The sequence below is a fragment of the Thalassophryne amazonica genome, chromosome 14, assembly GCF_902500255.1.
Source record: "Thalassophryne amazonica chromosome 14, fThaAma1.1, whole genome shotgun sequence".
Taxonomy (NCBI): Eukaryota; Metazoa; Chordata; class Actinopteri; order Batrachoidiformes; family Batrachoididae; genus Thalassophryne; species Thalassophryne amazonica.
In genome coordinates, this window is record NC_047116.1 from 40,733,132 (window position 1) to 40,752,348 (window position 19,217).

Genomic DNA, 19,217 nt, shown 5'->3' on the forward strand with positions numbered 1-19,217 from the left:
ACAGGGGGTGATTTTTTTCTAACTTCTTCAATTAAGGCGGTTTAAGCCACTAAGTTACATATACTAGACTGTGGTCACTTTGAGTGACAGCTGCTGAGCCAAGCATCTCCACCTCTCGTAGCGTCCGTCACTCGGCCTGCTGGCAGCGACTGCTAGCTATTGTGAATGAATGTGTCTATTTCATTTGGAGTATTTGATCACAAACACCTGGAATAATATGAGTTGTTATGTGGTGAAATGTCCTAACAGATCATCTAAGACGTCCCTGCTGTAATATTCACACTGAGCGAAATTCTTGTGGCATTTAATCTTGTGAGCTCATAGCGTTAGCACTTTTAGCAGCTATTGTTAGCTTGATGCATTATGCCCCATTAATGCAAAATTACTGAGAAAATAAGTGCCTCAAAGTTTAATGTCCACACCAAAGTAAATTGTCCACGCAGTCCCCATAATTATAATTTAAGAAGCGCAATCTTGTTAACAAGAGATTTCTGACATCCACCAATCCTGATCACCCCCAAAATTCAGTGGAGTCTCCCATCCCCTAATATCTATCTGTGGTGAAAATTTTGTCAGAATACGTGCAGTAGCTTTAATATAATCCCGCTAGCTAACAGAAAGGCAGACAGACAAACAAATAAACACTGATAATTTTATTACATCCTTAGCGGACATAATAAACACCGAACTGACGTTAGCCTGTTATCTTAGGTGTTTCGTACTCAAAGAGGGAGCATGTTCAGGCTTCTTTCATCACACACTGAGCGACCCACATCTCATCACTTTATGTACTGTATTAATGAGTTTATTGTAATGTAGCCCAAATCAGTGGTGCAGCAAACAGGGCGACGTCCAGATATGGGCTTCATATCGGCTGTTCCAGATGTCTACAAAAAAAAAAAAAAAACCTATGTATGGGTGATGTCACACAGGCTTTGTGCTGCGTGACAGTCTATGGTCCAATTACACATGAGCTCTAAAAATGGCTGACATTGCTGAATAGTCAAATATTTTTGTTAAGTCCCTTTATTAAAGCAGAAAGTCGACACTATAAACACACCATAATTGTGTCACTGTCCATCTATTTATGAACTGCATCACCATCATTCTATGCATCCAATGATGTCATAACTCCACAAATGCTTCCCAAATTTCTCTCAAGCTAATAAGCCATGTCCCCAAGGAGATCACTGTCGAGATCAGTGAATCTCAACAAATTTGACAATTACAGACACAATGCTCATAGCTGAATACAGGAAGTCATTATAAGTCTGAATCTGAGCTTTCATCTAGGACAGCTGTAAACCCAGAAACTCAGCATCTTAAATAATCCACTCAACGTATCTGTACGGCCAGGTCAGTTGGATGTACCAGCATATTGTAAAAGTGAAACAAAAATAAATAAAAGCTGCACACATTATTATGTGTGACAACTGTATTGTAATTTTTGGCGGATGCTCAACACTCAAAGACTGAAAGGTCACGTTGTCACCTTACTCATATCTTATCATGGCACATACACTACTTTAATGAAATTGTTCTGTTTTTGGTCATCTAATTACTGATGGTGAGAAACTGAATCATTAGGGTTTTTTTTAAATTACTGTGTTTTAATATTGGTTATTCCATTGCTTTAGTGTATTTTAGGGTATTTTATTAGTGTATTTTTATTTGTCTGGTGATGAAAAACTGCATAATTGAAAAAATTAAACAATGCATAAACAGATCTCATGGCTATTCTTCAAACATTTTATGCATTTTGCATCCCATAGTCCACTGAGCAAAGCCGTGATACATTTGATTTTAAGAAGTCAGTGCATGAACTTTGCTACTGTGTCAGCATTTCATTTAAATACCTTGCATATCAGCCTTCCCCGTGTAATATAAAAATATAAAATAGTTGATTTACACAAGTTTGTTTTCACATGTCACTGGCAGGAAGTATACGGTACGTCTGTCAGTACAGCAAATGCAATTTGCAATAAACAAACTATGCAAAATGTCAGCATGGAACATATTCTACCAACACCTCATCTCAGTTGTCCAAATATGCTGCACTTGTAAGTATTTATGCTTACATGTCTAACCCTCATACATGAGATTTGCTGCATACGCTGTGTAGACGTTTACAAAGTGTTCTAATGTTTTTCCTAAAGCACATGTTTCTGTACTTGGTATTTTCATAAGAGCTTGTCTGTTGTAATAGCAGTCCCTGATAAGCCACAATGGAAAACGCTTGAGTGGAATCGAAAGGACTCTAGTGGCAACTGCTGATTTATAGGAAGAAAATAAAACAACAGGAATGCTTCTGCGCATACAAAGTGCACAAAGACCTGTGAAATGTGTACTTCCCAGAACTCTGTCAGTGACACCATGAGAGACGACACTGACAAATGTTTTGTTTTTTTTAACTTGACCTTCAGGGAACTAATTGGTGACACACGCAAACACTGCTGTTTTGTGTGCGTGTGTGTGCACTCAAAAGAACATAATGTGACAGTTGTGGTCAGAAGGCTACATCCAGTCATTATAGGCATGAATGTCATGGAAATTTGGGCATTTACTGACGTCTTTAAAGCGTTCTTTTGCCAGGGTGGAATGAATGTACAGCATACATCAGTAATGACTCAAAAAAAAAACAAAAAAATGGGTGCCCAAATTTGAATTTATTTAGGAGTTTCTCTAATCCACACAGGGTCAAAATACAACATGCTCAAATGTATTCATACATCTCCCACCAATATTTGGTTAACTGTCCCTTAAAAAGCTGCACCAGATGCTTTTGGTAGCTATCAACAAGCTTCTGGCTGGATATGTGACCACTCTTCTTGGTAGAATTGGTAGAGCTCATTTGAATTGGTTGGTTTCCTGGCATGGACCAGGCTTTTAAATTGTAGTCCACAATTTTTCAAAAAGATTGAGGTCAGGGTATTGGGAAGGCCATTCAAGAAGTTTAATGTTACGTCTGCTTTATCAAACCCAGAACCAGTTCTGATGTGTGATTGAGATAATTGTCCTATTAAAGCACGCCATGGTAGTCAAGTTTCAACAGTCTAGCTGTTGATATGAGGTGATACTGAGAATTTGGAGACAGTTCTCCATTATTCCACCCACTTTGTGCAATGCACCAGTACAGCTGGCAGCAAAATAGCCCCAGGCATGATGCTACCACCACGTTTGACAGTTAGTACAGTGTTCTTAGGTTTGAAAGCCTCACCTTTACTCCTCCAATCACAAGTATTGAATATGTCATCAATTTTCTCAGTAAATATATTTCTCAAGGTGCTACTGACAGGAAATTTTCACCAGATGTTGGTAACCTACATGGTTACAGAAATATTTTTTGAGCCTGCTGTTCAGGATCAGTAGCACCAATTTTGTTACTGGTCTTCCTGGTCCAAGGTAGCGGCCTGAGGTATTTGGAAGCTCAGAGCCTCCGACGGTGAGCCTCAGTGTACCATTAATCATCACATCATGCGCATGTATTCAATCAACATTGTTATTGTAAATTTATAGCATGATGGAATGTTTTCATTTTGTATTGAATGTATGTAAAGTAAACATTTGCTGACATGATCCTTTGCTTTTATGTGAATGAACTTTGCACTTTATACTTTGCTTTTCTCTATTATGCTTGTCTTATGCAGCCCAAACATAGCCTTTAGTTTTTAGTTCTTTAATGTATTAGGGGAAGTGATGGTCTAGTGGTTAAAGTGTTGAGCTTGAGACCAGAGGATCCTCAGTTCAAACCCCAGCCTGACTGGAAAACCACTAAGGGCCCTCTTGTGGTGTAACTGAGTGGCACAGCACCTGTCATTGTAATCTCCGAACAGCGGTTCAGTTATTTAAGGCACAAAAAGTCGATCTTGTCAAAGACTTTGAATCACTAGACCGACAAGATTTTTAACTAGACATCGGTGTAGCAGGGGAAAATATCAACTAGACATATGTCAAAAGTTAATGGTCCATACCCTGGACCAGATTCTCTACCCCTGACGTAAGTAATCCACACATAAAATAAATCAAACCATAGATGTCCATAAATTATGTGCAATAATGTGAAATGGCAGATGAAAAAACTATTGAACGCCTGAAAAAAAAGGGAGGTGCAAACAGACATGGAAAACCAAGACACCAGCTGATATCAGTAATTAGAAAGCAATCCTGCGCCTTGTCAGTGCAATATAATATCACCTAGTTCAGTCCCAAATGATGGCCTATAAAAAGGTGTCACAAGAGACATCTCATGACAGGTAAAATTTAAGAGCTCTCTCAAGATATTTGCAACCTTATTGTTGCAAACCCTACTGATGGCATTGGGTACAGAAGGATTTCTAAACTTCTGAATGTTCCAATTAATACAGTGAGGTCATAATCTGGAAGTGGAAAGCACATCATTTCACCATAAACCAGCCACAACCAGATGCTTCTCACAAGATTTCTGACAGAGAACTGAAAAGAATTATTAGGAGAACTGTCCAAGAGCCGAGGACCACTTCAGAAAGACATGGAATTAGCAGGTACAACTGTTTCAAAGAAAACAAAGCTCATTTAAAGTTTGCTGTGCAACATTTAGACAAGCCTGTAAAATACTGGGAGAATATAGTCTGGTCAGATGAGACCAAAACTGAACTCACTGGATGTCATAATACGCACCATAAATGGCACTGCGCATCACCCCAAAAACACCACACCAACAGTGAAGTTTGGAGGTGGGAACACCATGGTGTGGGGCTGTTTTTCAGCATACGGCACTGGCACACCTCATATAATTGAGGGAAGAATGAATGGAAAATGTACAGACATTCTTGATAGAAATATATACAAGATGATGAAAATTAAATGAGGGTGGCCATTTCAGCAAGACAGTGATCCCAAACACATAGCCAAGGAAGCTCAATTGGTTTCAGAGAATCACCTGACTTGAACACAATAGAAAATCTGTGGAAAGAACAGAGTTCATAGAAGAGGTCCACGGAAGATGTGAAGACTGTGTAGAAGAATGGGCCAAAATCACACCTGAGCAATGCATGCAACTAGTTTCTCCATACAGAAGGCATCTTAAAGCTGTCATTACCAACAAAGGCTTTTGTACAAAGTTTTAAATAAATTTCAGTAAGCGTGTTCAGTATTTTTTCTGTCATTCCATTTTACTAGACACAATTTATGGACATTAAGGTTTGCTTTCTTTGTATGTGTGGATTACCTGGGTTGTTACCAACATCTGGTAAAAAATTTCATGTCAATAGCACCTTTAGAAATAGATTTACTGAGGAAAAAAGGTTATGTGTTCAATACTTATTTTAAACACTGTACCTCTGGTCATTTTGGTCAATAGCTCAATCTTTGTCTCATCTGACCAGAAAACATTTCCCTAGAAGGCATTTGGCTTGTCCATGTGGGCAGCTGCAAATACCAGTCTAGCTTGAAGGCGTCAATTTTGGAGCAGGGGCTTCTTTGTTGGTTGGCCCCCTCTTAGTCCATGGCGACGTAAAACTCAGTTTACTGTGCACAGTGACACTGGTATTTCAGCAGTTTCCAGTTCATGGCAGGCCTGTGGCTTGGTGGTTCCTGGGTTGTTCCTGAACATCCGAACCACTTCCCTATCATCTGAGGGTGATAGTTTAGGTCTTCTCCCAGACCTTTGCAAAGTCGTGACACATCCATGGAATCTGCAGTTGTTCAAAAAAATAGCTCCAAGTGACCTTCCCAACTTGTGTAACTGTGCAATCTCCTGAGTTCCTTGGACTTTCCATTGTTCTGAGTATTGGTCAGTCCAGTAAGTGCTGTCAAACACATCTATTTTACAGTGGCAAAGAGAAACTACCAATTGAAGTCAATCATGATCACAAATGAGGAGTTGACTGGCATTGTAATGTTAAAAGATATTGTAGGACCTTCAGCACCACTTATTAAAAGATTAAAGTGAATGTGTACATTTATTTGAGCCAGCAAGTACAATTTTGACCCTGTTTGGAGATGATCCAAAATAAATTCAAACTTGTGCACCAAATTGTTTTTGTTTTTTTTAAAGTCATTCATTATGTATGCTGTACAATCATTCCACCCTGGCAAAAGAACAGTTAAAATACATCATTAAGCTAAAAATTACCATGACAGCCATGCCTATGATGAGTGTATGTAAACCTCTGACCATAACTGTACATCAGCTAAAGACTTGTGAATTCCTGAGTTTGACACTTTTTTCCAATGGCAGAAAAGAATCAAGGTAAAACCGGAATATGCATACAAAACATGCACGGCCATAATAACCAACCTTTGACCCCTCAGATGACAGGGCTTTGTGATGGGGGGAGCTTGTTCTCCACAAACAATCACTGTGTCCAAACCTTTACCAGCATGTTTCTAATATCAATTACAAAATATGTTATAAGGTAATAAGGTGTTTGTTTGTTCCTTAATAAAATACTTTATATTTTGTCTGTAGCGTGGATGTTAGATTCCCTTCTTAGGCAACTCCAGAACCAATTAGCAATTTAATACAACTCTGAAACAATTTATAAATTACTGCCCTTTGTTTTTATTTGGTTATATTGTTTGTTTGGCTTTTTGTTAACACTGCAAAACAAGCTGCTTTACTAATGTGATTTTTAATGGTACTTTATGAAAACACTGGGGTTAGCCTGAAGTAGATCTGCAATGATTAATAAATTATTAAGTTAATCAACAACAATTTTGTTAGCCGATCAAACGTTTTGAGTCAATTTAAAAAAAGAATAATAATAAAAAAAAAAAATCTCCAAATTCTATGAATTCAGTTTTGTCATTGTGAATATTTTCTGGTTTATTTTACTCATTTTCTTTCTGACAGTAAACTGAGTATATTTGGGCTGTGGACAAAAATAAAATAAATGAATAAATAAATAATAAAAAATAAAGACATTCGAAGGCATCATCTTGGGGTCTAGAAAATAATAATTACTGACATTTTTCACCATCCAAGGTGAAGGTTTTAAGGTTTTGCTACTAGCCTATAAAATTGTTCACAGACTGCCACCTCCCTATCTAGCTGATGTAATTAAATCCTACGTACCGGCCCGGGGTTTGCGTTCTCAGGGTGCAGGACTACTTTGTGTCCCTCAGGTGAATAAAAAGTCAGCGGGTCACAGAGCTTTCTTATATCGCGCCCCTGTTCTGTGGAATTATCTCCTTGCATCAATGAAACAGATTCTGTCGAGACTTTCAAGTCCAGACTTAAGATGCAGTTATTTTCCCTTTTGTATGGCTAGCATACTGGCATATTATAGTTCTACACTTTTTATTCTTTTAATTAATTTTATTAGGAATTGTTTTTGTAATTTGTGTCGGTATATTTGTCGGTAACATGGCCCAAGCAGAGGGTCACCCCTTTGAGTCTGGTCTGCTTGAGGTTTCTTCCTCAGAGGGAGTTTTTCCTTGCCACTGTTGCCTGTGTGCTTGCTCTGGGGGTTGGTAAGGTTAGAACTTGCTTGTGTGAAGCACCTTGAGGCAACTTTGTTGTGATTTAGCGCTATATAAAATGAAATAAATTGAAATTGAAGGTGAAGGGTGGATTTGTTTTCACAGATCCACCCCCACATGTAGATGGTTTAGGATCTGTGCAAACAGACAGAACCTTGGACATCTTAAAAATGCAGCCTTTTGGGTCATGAATGAGTGTCTGCTAAAGTGTGTGTTTCTGTCTTATCAAACTGACATCAAATCTTTGATTATTGTAGCAGGGGTTAGGAAACTTGGAAACTATGGTTTAAAGTTCTGTTCAGAAAACAACTACTGTCAACATGTTTTTTGGTCGACTCTCCAGTCAGCAATGACAGATTACTGCAAAACACCAGAAGTAAACAAATTTGTATGTAGTCACTCATTCATTCTGTAATGCTATTTATATTTTTTTAAATGACTGAGCCACATTACACCCACAGGTATGAACCCGATGTTGAGTCTGTGAATCACTCAACCTTTTAACAGCCACATTGGCCACAGTAAAATCTATATGGCTCATGGCAACATATTTTTACACTGCTGATATTAAAAACATTTAAAGAAGCATACAGTACTGTTTTGGAGGCCCCATGCTGCAGCAGCAGTTTGGCGATGGCTAGATGTCCATTCCTCACAGCGTCATGGAGTGGAGAGTCATTTTCATATCCGGGTGTATTCAGCAGCGCTCCTCTAGAGATCAATACCTCCACAACTGCCAGGTGGCCCAGGTTGCATGCTTCATGCTGGAACAACAACATCAACAAAACTGAAGTAATGTTAAGCACAGTAGAAGGGGGAAAGCATGGTGGAATAGCTGTTAGCACTGTAAGAAGGTCATGGGATCAGTTCCAGCCTGGTCCTTTCAACATTCGCATGGTTTCCCTGTGGGTGCTCCGGCTTTCATCCACTTACAAAGACATGCAGGTTAGGTAAATCTGTGACTCTAAATTGACCGTAGGTGTGAGTGTGGTTGTCTGTCCAGGGTGTACCACACCTCTCTTGCTGTGACTACAAGGATAGGCTCCAGCCCCCACCCCGTGAGCCTTACTTGGAGTAAACAGGTATAGAAAATGAATGAATCAGTAAACGGGTACTCGGTAAAGTACATACTTCTACCAAAGCCGAACAATCTTAGCTCTCAGCATATAATGCTTTTCTTGTAAGTTCAAAAGGAAAAATAAAGTGTCTGCGCATTGGACCAAACACTCACCCTAAAATAAATTCATTTCATGACCCCAACACATCGTAAAAAAGCAAAAAATGAGGTTTCACAAAGTTTTTCTCGTCACTTGCACATCTTACCTGTGACAATGTCATCAATGTGCACTGGTCTTTCCTGAGTTACGTAAATATAGACTTTTTTTTTTTTAAATCATTAATTACGGGGAGTGATTGAGAAGTTTTGAACATGCCCAAGAAAAAGTAGGGCATAATTCTCTATCTTTTGCATTCTGACAAACCAACATTTTTTGAGAATACGTGATGTTTTGACTCACTGGGTGCAATGTTGAGAAATGTTGGTTTCTCACAATGCAAAGGATGGTGAACCACACCCTACTCTTTTTTGGGGTCAGGTGTAAAACTTCTCAATTGCCCCTCATATTTTTTGCAGTCACGCAATGTTTTTGTTTTGTTTTTTTTTTCAAAATCAGTAGTAGTCGCACGACGATAACGTTGAGCTGATAGTTGCAGTACAACAGTTGTGCACAAGGCAGAACAGATTTGGCATCATCTGGCATGAAGCAGGTGACTTACTTATGAGAAAAAAAAAAAAGTCATGCATCTTACTAAATATATGGGGGGGGGGGTCCAACAAACATAGTATTGGCTGCACGCTGATTAGGGATGGGTATTGATAAGATTTTATCATTATCGATACCATCATCAACAATATACAATATACATATATAAACAATAAACCATCATCAACAAATCCGCTTCTCGATACGATTCCCTTATCGATACCTCTTGTGAATTGTCTGTGTACTACAAGTAGGCTTTACAGGTTTTCTATGACAACAGCATTTTATTGAGTCTTAAAGTAAATAAATATGAAATCGGTCACTGGATCCTTGATCTCCGGACATAAATAGAAACAAACAAAATCTGTAGTTTTTGTCAAAAGCATTTCCTCTCAGACATTAATGGCATGAAAGTCTCTCCATACATCTGAGCTGAACTCAGCTGGCTGCTGGAGTCTGCAGGTCTGCAGCCATACAGTCTTGGGCTGCTGCACATCAGCACAGGACGTCTCATTTTGGGAGGAAAAAACATTTTGATAGATTGTAGTTTATTGTTTGTATTATGTTTGGAAAGAGGTGTCATTTGATTTAAAGGGTGATTCCTGTTAAAGATTTTGTATATATATGTTATCACTGTTAAACATTTGTACATTTGTCTTCTTTCTCATGAGAACGGTGTTGTGCTGTTTTGCACTTCACCCTGAGAATGTACGTGTTATTCAACCTTGTTTTAGCTTTGTCTTCTTTCTCATGAGAACGGTGTTGTGCTGTTTTGCACCTGTCTTAACGCAATCCTGAGAATTCAATTTTGTTTTAGCACTCTGGGGTCAATCTGAGCTGGGAATGAAGGGCTGGATGTACTTATTATTATAATATAACTTTGTTTTCGCAGCCTCTAACGACTGGGAGTAAGAGAACGTTTTGACTGTTGTGATGTGGTGCTTAGTGTGAAGGAGTGTGAAGGACAGGACACTTCAGGCAGATGCAGAACAGCTGATAACTGCAACAGACGAACGAGATGTGCTGACCTGTGTAAAAGAAAGTGTTCTTCCTTACAGCTGCACTTATTGACGTATGCGTTTATGTTACGGGAAGAAACTTGTCTTGCGTCATCACCCCCACCCTTAGGACAAGTTTTTTGTTTATGTGATGAGGGCGTCTCTTAATAAAAAGAGCGGAAAAGCAGGCCAGACTTTAGTGTAGCCTTGGTGTACAGCCTGACTGCACTCCGCGCGTAAAATTTGACTTTCTGTCTCACTGGTGTTTCTTGACTCTGTCTTGTTAAAGGTTTTAAAAATGTTTGGAGGAGAAAATACCCAACATTGACTGGGGGCTCGTCCGGGATTTCCTTTACGTATTAAAACAGAGGAGTCCGCACCCTCCTTACAGAGTTTAACTGCTTTGCATTAACAGACGATTCTGTATCATCGCTTGCGGAATTTAACTGTTTTATGCGATCTGATCACCACTCACTCAGTACTGTTTACAAAGAAATTTTACTCACTGACTCGACTTCCTGTCTGTCTTCTTCGGGAAAGTCTCGTCAACCAGACGATGCCAACGGTGGTCGACAATTGCAGACACGATCAATCGATCGATCGGACCTTGGCCAAGGATTTACATCTGGACTTGACGACCTCCGCCGGACACCTCCGGTGTTGTTGAGATCCCGGTGCGTTACCATGTTAACGCACAGGAGGCGTTAACATGGTAAGAGAAGAAAGCGATGACCCCACATTCCACTATTACTATACATTTGACAACTCAGAAAGTAGGAGAGCCATGGACAGAGTTTAGATGCAGATTTGAGAATGTATTTAGGGTCCATAGTGGCATAAGAATACACGTACGATTATTAAAAGTGTTTCTATGTGTACATAGTGTTTTGTGTAAGTGTAAATAACTGTGTGAAAGTGTAATACTTTGGACAACGTTAGTGACAACCGTGCGTGTGGAAGCAGAGGCAAGTGATTCCGCTTCCTACGGGGAGGTGAAAGGAATCAACCACACGACGGCAAATTAATTGTCACGTCCAAAGAAAGTGTGAAAACTTAAGATTTAGAACACCCTAGGTGTGCCCCCGTCTGAAGTCCAAATTATAACAAGGGATAAAAAATATAATAAAAATGGGGGTAAGACATCTAGAAATGAGGAAAATTTATCAACTGACGACTGGAAATTTATGGAAGCAAAAAATCCAAAAGCAACAAAGAAATTGGAGACCTGGATAAATAAACATGACTTTGACGGACGACTGAACCTGATCAGCATACAAAAGCTGAAGAAGGAGTTAGAACGGGAACATAAAGGTGATGAGAAAAAGATGCAGAAAGTAGGGGCAGATTTAGTGGCATTTTGGGAGGAAGAAGCAGAGAACAGACAGAAAGGAGCAGAGAAGCGACGATTAGAGAAAGCAAGGAAAAAGAAAGCTGTAGGTAAGGCAAAAGAAGATGTATCAAAATTGAGATTCACAGGTATGCCATTACATATGTCACTTTGTAAGCCATATTTGACAGAATGGCAAGAATTGGGACTGACAGTCATAACAGCTTTGTCAGCCTCTGATTGGAGCAGAGTTGGACCACGAACGGAGTTCAGTCCATCAACCAAGTTGTATAAAGTGCCAGTTAATGTCTCATTGGTGCTGACAGCTGGAACACACATTGATGTGTCCACTTCACAATCCTGAGTGTTTCAGTTGAGTCCTGAAGAAGATGCTCTTCTCTCTTCAGTACCGTCAGGATTGTGGACAACAGGTCCGGATGGTGACTATGAAACCAAATTGTTTTGAACCTGTTTCATTGGTTCAAGGTTCAAAGTAGAGTCGCACTGCAGAAATGGTTGATTACAGACCCGCTGCAGGGTCTATAATCAATGTAGAGAAATTATCATTTTCCCGACAAACACCCTCAAAAACAACAGCCGCTGTGAAGGACCGATAAGGGAATCGTTAAGCAAAAAAGGCTATTGATATCGGTGGATTGAATCATTTCTCAACGTACCCAAAAGAACTGGTTCTCGATACCAACCACAGCGCTGATGCATCTGCAGAATGTCCAGGGCATTCCAGCAGGTGGCTCTGTTAAGATATGCTTATGTAAATGGTTTATTTATCCTAAATATAAAATGTGAAAATGCCCTATTTCTCTATGTTAAAGGAACTTTAAAAAAAATAAAACAAAAAACAAATATTGAGCCCACTCTGGATCATTTTACAAATTTGAATCTTTATTCCATGGGCTAGGCACAACGTCTTCGCCAGGTTTCTTGGAAATCGGTTACTGTTTACATCTGTAACCTCACTATCTTAAATTTAACTGAATTGGTTGTTAAGCAGTTAAGATTTGCTACCCTGAAAATGCTTTATAAAGTGAATATTATAACTAACAAGCACAGATAACATAACCTCGTTGGTGGAAGTAATCAGTCCACTCATATCTGCAACACAGGTCTACCACCTCCCCCCCCCCCCTTCCACATTTAAATTCTTTTTTCTGGGTACCATTTCAGGTGGAGTGACAGGTTTTTGGTTTTTTTTGGCTGAAATTCATATGATCCTTATATGTCATTTTGTCTTGATGCCAAGTAACAGATACAGTGACCTGGAGATGTATGAAATGTAAAACTGGAAATAAAACTAATTTAAGAATGACAGACTATTCCCCAAACATTTGATAAAACACTGTTGACTTTTTTCTTTTTGGTGACTAAAAAAAAAATGACAAGTGCAAACAGTTGAAACAGTTATTTCAATGGCTGGACTGCATTTAGTCTTAAACCTTGTACTCACTGTCACAGACAGGGATCTCAAAAGGTCACAGTTTATAACCGTGACAAACCAGCATCTGACTCAGTCCGCCCAATATGTGTCTGTCACCATGCGTTGTGTGCAGTAACTACCACAGTATGTTGTCGTCTACTTTAGCCCAACCTAGTTGCTTCCAGAAAATCTCCCACTGACATCATGGCATGTACATTATTATTGGCTGCACAGAAATACACCAAAGTACTCGTATGTCAAAGTTTACAAAGACAAAAAGGAATTTTCCTACATCATGAAAATTCCACCACAATTAAAACAAGACCATGGCCCAATGACAGAATATCCCAGTTCATCTTGGCATTGCTTGATGTTTTGGTTTACGTTCACACAAACTGCAGAAAAAGTCTGTTACCAGCAGCTATTAGTCTGGCCATATCACTCGCTCACTTACCAGTCCATACTTGCAGAGCTAATTATCCTCATCTACAAGGACAGCCTGTGTACACACTGGGTGCACAGCTCACCCCTAACAAACACGCTCATATATGCTGACATGCTAATTAGCCATCCTGCAAACTGATATTAGCAGTGTACTTTTCTGCCAGTGGATGTTTGTTTAGTCCCTCATTCAGAAAAAACACAACACGAAGAGACGTTTGCCAGAAAGATAATGCAGTTTGAGATTCAAAGTCTGCAGCTTCCTTGTGCTGTGTCACAGGCTGACTAGCAATTTGCATGACTGTCAGCCAAAGAGAGAGAAAACAGACTGTATTATGCAATTCAGCTTTTGAAATTGATTAGGTTGGTTATCTGCAAAGAAGTACTCCATTAATGTTGATGGACAGAAAAAAAAAAAAAAACAGGATTCTGCTTTATCCTCTGGCATGGGACGCCATCATGAAAACTAAAAATGCCATCCTTTCAGTTTGAGGTTTTATTTTCACTTACCTCAGAGCATATTTTAACAGGCTAGAGATTTTATCACGTGTTAATACGTAAAAGAGATATAAACTGACATGTCTAAAAAAATAAATGATGTCCTGGTTGAAGCGTAATTTGACAGTAATGTAAACCAAGTACATTTGGGATAATAATTGTGATTTTTTTACAATAACCAGCTCTCAGAAAAGAATGACCCTACCTGGCTCAAAGACAGCAATTACAGCAAAACTATATTTTAAAAACACCTCTGATCTTCTTCCAAGAGAAATTTACATTAGCCCTAAAAAGAAGGATGCCTTCATCCAAAATTCTGAGAAGCAGATTTTCTTAGGAGTAAAACTGTGCTTTATGTTACAGAAGCACGGACTGGACACACTGTAAAAAAAAAAAAGCCTAACTGAAATACAAGAGAAACTGACTTAATACTAGACAGTTACAAGTCTATTTGACATGAAATCTTAAAATAAGGTGGTTCCAGTCTAGAAATGTGTAAGCTCTGATAAGTGCTCAAGATTTGAAATACGTAAGTAGAAAATGCTTATTTAGATCAGTTTACTTGAGATCAGACTTGCTCCAGCAAAATAATAAATAAAATACAATGATGAAGTTCATTTGCATAAAATTAATAAATGCACAATTAAAGTTTGTGTGTAAACAAGTAATAAAAGTCACATAATCCTTCAGATCTGAACGATTATGACAAGTTGTTACATCTGTAAGAAACATAATTTTACAGATACATTATCTAACTCATAAGAAGGAATGAAAATGCAAGTGTTTTACCAATTTATTACAATATATTACTGATATATATGATTCATTATATATATATATATATATATATATATATATATATATGTATATATATATATATATATATATATACATATATATATATATATATATATATATACACATATATATATATATATATATACACATATATATATATATATATATACACATATATATATATACATACACATATATATATATACATACAACACAATCACTATCAGTAATGCAGAAAAGAGCTATAAAAATTATTCATAATACTGGCTATAGAGATCATACAAATCCACAATTTTTACAATCCAAATTCTTAAAATTCACAGACTTGGTTCATTTTCAAACAGTACAAATTGTGTATAAAGCAATAAACAATTTACTTCCAGCAAATATTAAAAATATGTTTTTTAACAGATCAGGGGATTACAGTCTGAGGGGGAAATTTAATTTAAAGCATCAGTGGGCACGAACAACATTAAAAGGTTTCTGTATTTCTGTCTGTGGGGTGAGGATGTGGAACAGATTGGGAGTGGGGCTCAAGCAATGTCCAAGCATGAACCAGTTCAAACAGCGGTACAAAAATATGTTTTTTTCTAGGTATAGGGAGGAGGAAGGGTAATGAGGGTTAGGGTGTTTTTTGTTTTTTGCTTCGGCTTGTAAATATATAGTATTTTGTATGTAAGTAGGTATGTGTAGGTGTATATTTATGTTTGTGTATATATATGTATATGTGTATATATGTGTATGTATATATATATATATATATATATATATATATATATATATATATATATATATATATATATATATATATGTGTATGTATATGTGTATGTATATATATATATATATATATATATATATATATATATATATATATTGATATCGGTTTAGGTGTGTAGGAATCTATGTGTATATGTGGCAAAGGGTATTACTGGTTGTGGGGAAGAAGGGGTAGGGATAAATAAGCTGATGCTTCACCCTACCCCTTTTCGGACATGTTGGGTACACAGTAGGAACTTTTTTGTTGTTGTCTTTACTGATCTATCTTGTAATTGTTGTATCAAATGTTCGAAATAAACAGCTGTAGCCAAGTGCTTGCTCACAGGGGGTCGTTTTGACCGTTGGGGTTTTACATAATTATTGTATGGCCTTGCCTTACAATATAAAGCGCCTTGGGGCAACTGTTTGTTGTGATTTGGCGCTATATAAAAAAATTGATTGATTCATTCATTCATTCATTCATTTATATATATTATAAATAATTACCTTTGAGATGATTCCAAATGCGTTCTCCGCCCATCTCCTATTAACCATCAGATGACAAGGTAAAACCTGTTAAATCATTCTAAAGTCAGTTTTAAGCAGAAACGAGACCGTGTTAAGCAGAAACGCTGTGAAATTCCACGGCACTTTGAAATGACCGACGCGCAGTGAACAGCTAGCAGCTCGTTGAGCCACGGCGCTCTGATTGCTTCCGCCACATTTTATGATGAAATAATGCTGAATTTATGTGGAAATGATTGTTGTACAAAAGCTTCAGATATCTGTCACTGAGATAGATGATGACTGGAGTGCAGTTTTAAGCAGAAACGAGGTTTTAATCCATGAACCGCTGCTAATGACACATGCGCAGATTCAAAAGGTGGACCGATTTTTAGGGGGGACCGTTCGGTTGGCGACACCATCATGCGTCTCAGTGCAACTACGGATTCTATTACTCATATACTGCTCTCTGCATTGAACTTACTAAATAAAAATCAATCAATCAAGGAGGTTGTCCAGAGCGTGATGTCATTGTTGCATGATTGTCATAGCAACAGTGGCACCGTTGCCACATTGGTGAATGTGTGCGTTTCACACATGCTTTCACATGGTCGGGGATTTAACAAATTTCAACAGAAATTGAGAGTTTTCACTTGTACAATGAGCTACCAGTACCAGCATAATTGCTTGGTGAGGAGTTAAGAAACAGCGTGTTGTCAGCATCACATTACTGTTGTTTTCTTGTTGTTAGAGGGTATTTATTTCTTAGCGATTTTCTACGCAACCGGGCTTCAAACATGCCCCCCAGCAGACAGCCTGCAGCAAGGGGCACAAAACAGCAAAATTTGGAGGAAAAGTGTTTAAAAACAAAAACAACGCACAAAGGATGTTATTTTTCCTTCACACGAGAGACCGTAACTTCAGCTTGCAGCGAGCTGCAGTCCGGAGGAGAGACGCGCAGTCGGTAACAGACTGTCCGGTGTGAAACGGACGATTCTCATTTCTTGCCACAATAACAGACAGGAGTCCTGGTTAGTGACTTTAATCTGATGAAAGGTGAGTCACGATTGATGTCTTTAAATGGCTTTGACAAGGATGCTAAATAAATGATCAAATCAAAAAATAAAAAACAAACAAACAAACAAATAAATAAATAAAATAGATCACTAGATGACGCCACAGTATAATGGTGCAGCGCTGGTATTCCATTGTCTGGGGAGAACCCTGAGTTGCTGCATGATTACATAACCACCACCCTGAACCACTGACACATGGCAGAATAGGTCCATGTCTTCATGATCCCGCCTTCTAAATGTCACCACAGAAATCGACATTCATCAGACCAAACAATGTTCTTAATCTCTCATTACCTAATTTTGGTGAACTCATGGCCACCGTAGCCTCGGTTTACTGTTACTACAAATCAACTGCAGTGCTACTGTAAATTTTACAAGCGCAGGGGAAAAAAAAGTTTTTAAAAAAATCTGAAATGTAATCTAAGGCTTGCATGTGTGTCATCCATCTTTTTTGCTACTTTACCAGAGGTGTCCATCCAGCGTTGTCTTTCAAGTTGGGGTCAGCCCCTTGCTCCAGCAGTTCCTTGACAGCATCTATGTCTCCCTGCAGAGCCCAGAAACAACAAAGCCATAATCAGCAGTGAAAACCCACAAAGGAGCCCTTCAAACAAAGCAGTTGATCCCAGAACACCTACAGCCCTGCCCTTCAAAATCGCACGCTGCAGTGGGTCATTGATTACCTTGTCTAGGATCCAGAGAGGGATTATGGCCGTGTTTACAAAGATTACTAGAAGACAACTTTAGTCTCACCAGAGTATAACACGGCTGAAGAGTAATTTGTAATAAGAGGGAAACCTCACTATTTAAAATACAAAAGGAAATTAAGGAAAAATAAAAGTGAATGATAGCAGAGCTTTGGCCCCAATCACAGTAACATTAGTGTCAAACTTTTTGTGTGTGAGTGAGTGAGATAAGTGCACATGGTTGGAAGAGCAATATTTGATATTCACTGTGCATGGGTCATTTCCAAAAGTCAAATTTTGTTTTGTTCACCCACACTGCAGAAAATGTCTGTGACATGCATTTCTTTGTCTGTCCAGACCACTGGCTAACATTTCGCCATGCCGCCTTTTTCATCTCTGAGGATGTCCAGCAAACACACTCAACCCTCACAAATGTGCTGACAAGCTAATCCTGAAAACTAACATTAGCAGTGCACCAGTGGATGTATGGTACATAGCTTGTTCTGCAATAACAAGACAAACACTTGCTTGAAAGATAACGTGGGCTGAGATTCAAAGTGTGTGGGTGCTTTGTGATGTCTTGCAGCCTACCGTCTAGCCATTTGTGTCACTGTCACATGCTGAAAGAAAACTGACGGCTCCACGTGGTGCTGATCCAGTATAAAATTATGTGATCTAAACAAATATCTACCGAAACATTCTCTACCTGCACAGAAGGACAGATGAGCAAGCCACTGTGCACAGCTATCATGAAACCAAAACAACATAAAACACTGTTACAAATACTGGCTGCACTCAAGATACAGGTCATAGTTACGGTGTACCAGTATAATAAACTGTATTTTACGATGTGTAAAAAAAAAAAAAAAAAAGTTGCTTTTAATTTGGAGATTTGTTTTTCATTTAAGTGTCATGGTCACTGTTGGATGTCTTTTTGTTTAAGTTGTAAAGGTGCTGTCTTGATTCAACATGGATTTAAATAGCGCCCATGCTTCTTCAAATGTACCAGATTTTTCAGAGGAAAAAGTTGCATCTGTCAAAAAAGCCTCTTGAACATATGTAAACTGTTGCACTAGTGTACTTTTATTATTAGCATTAATTATTTTATTATCTGAGTTTGTTTCATGCTTTGACTCTTGGGAAAGACCTATGAAAATAATTACGATAATTATCATTATTATTAATGAATGAGTGATTTTTCTGTGCATAAGTTACACCAGAGTATAAGTCGCAAGGACAAAAAAAAAAAATAAAAATAAAAACAGAACTCTGGAAAATATGATAATTCTAGATTTTTTTTTTTTTCTCATTTTGCTCAGGATCTGCATGCCAATTTGAGTTGCCCTTCCTGGTGCAATCTACATGTACCTGGAGCACAAGGCACAGGTGGTTTTTGAAATGGAGACCTTCTGCTGGGAAGGCAAGTGTTACTGCTTGTAACACCGTGCTTCAAATATAATTGCACGTCCTCTGGAA

The 19,217-nt window shown here is 38.3% G+C and overlaps 1 protein-coding gene across 2 annotated transcripts in view; it reads right to left on the reverse strand.

The window, feature by feature from the left end:
• bard1 (BRCA1 associated RING domain 1) overlaps positions 1 to 19,217 on the reverse strand; it is a 101,281-nt gene that overhangs the window by 73,814 nt on the left and 8,250 nt on the right. For both annotated transcript variants that reach the window (XM_034186119.1, XM_034186118.1), the window contains exons 5-6: positions 17,522 to 17,602; positions 8,053 to 8,225 (exon numbers count right to left, since the gene is read on the reverse strand). In XM_034186119.1, the coding sequence (XP_034042010.1) occupies positions 8,053 to 8,225; positions 17,522 to 17,602 (254 nt within the window). The remainder of the gene's footprint in view (positions 1 to 8,052; positions 8,226 to 17,521; positions 17,603 to 19,217) is intronic.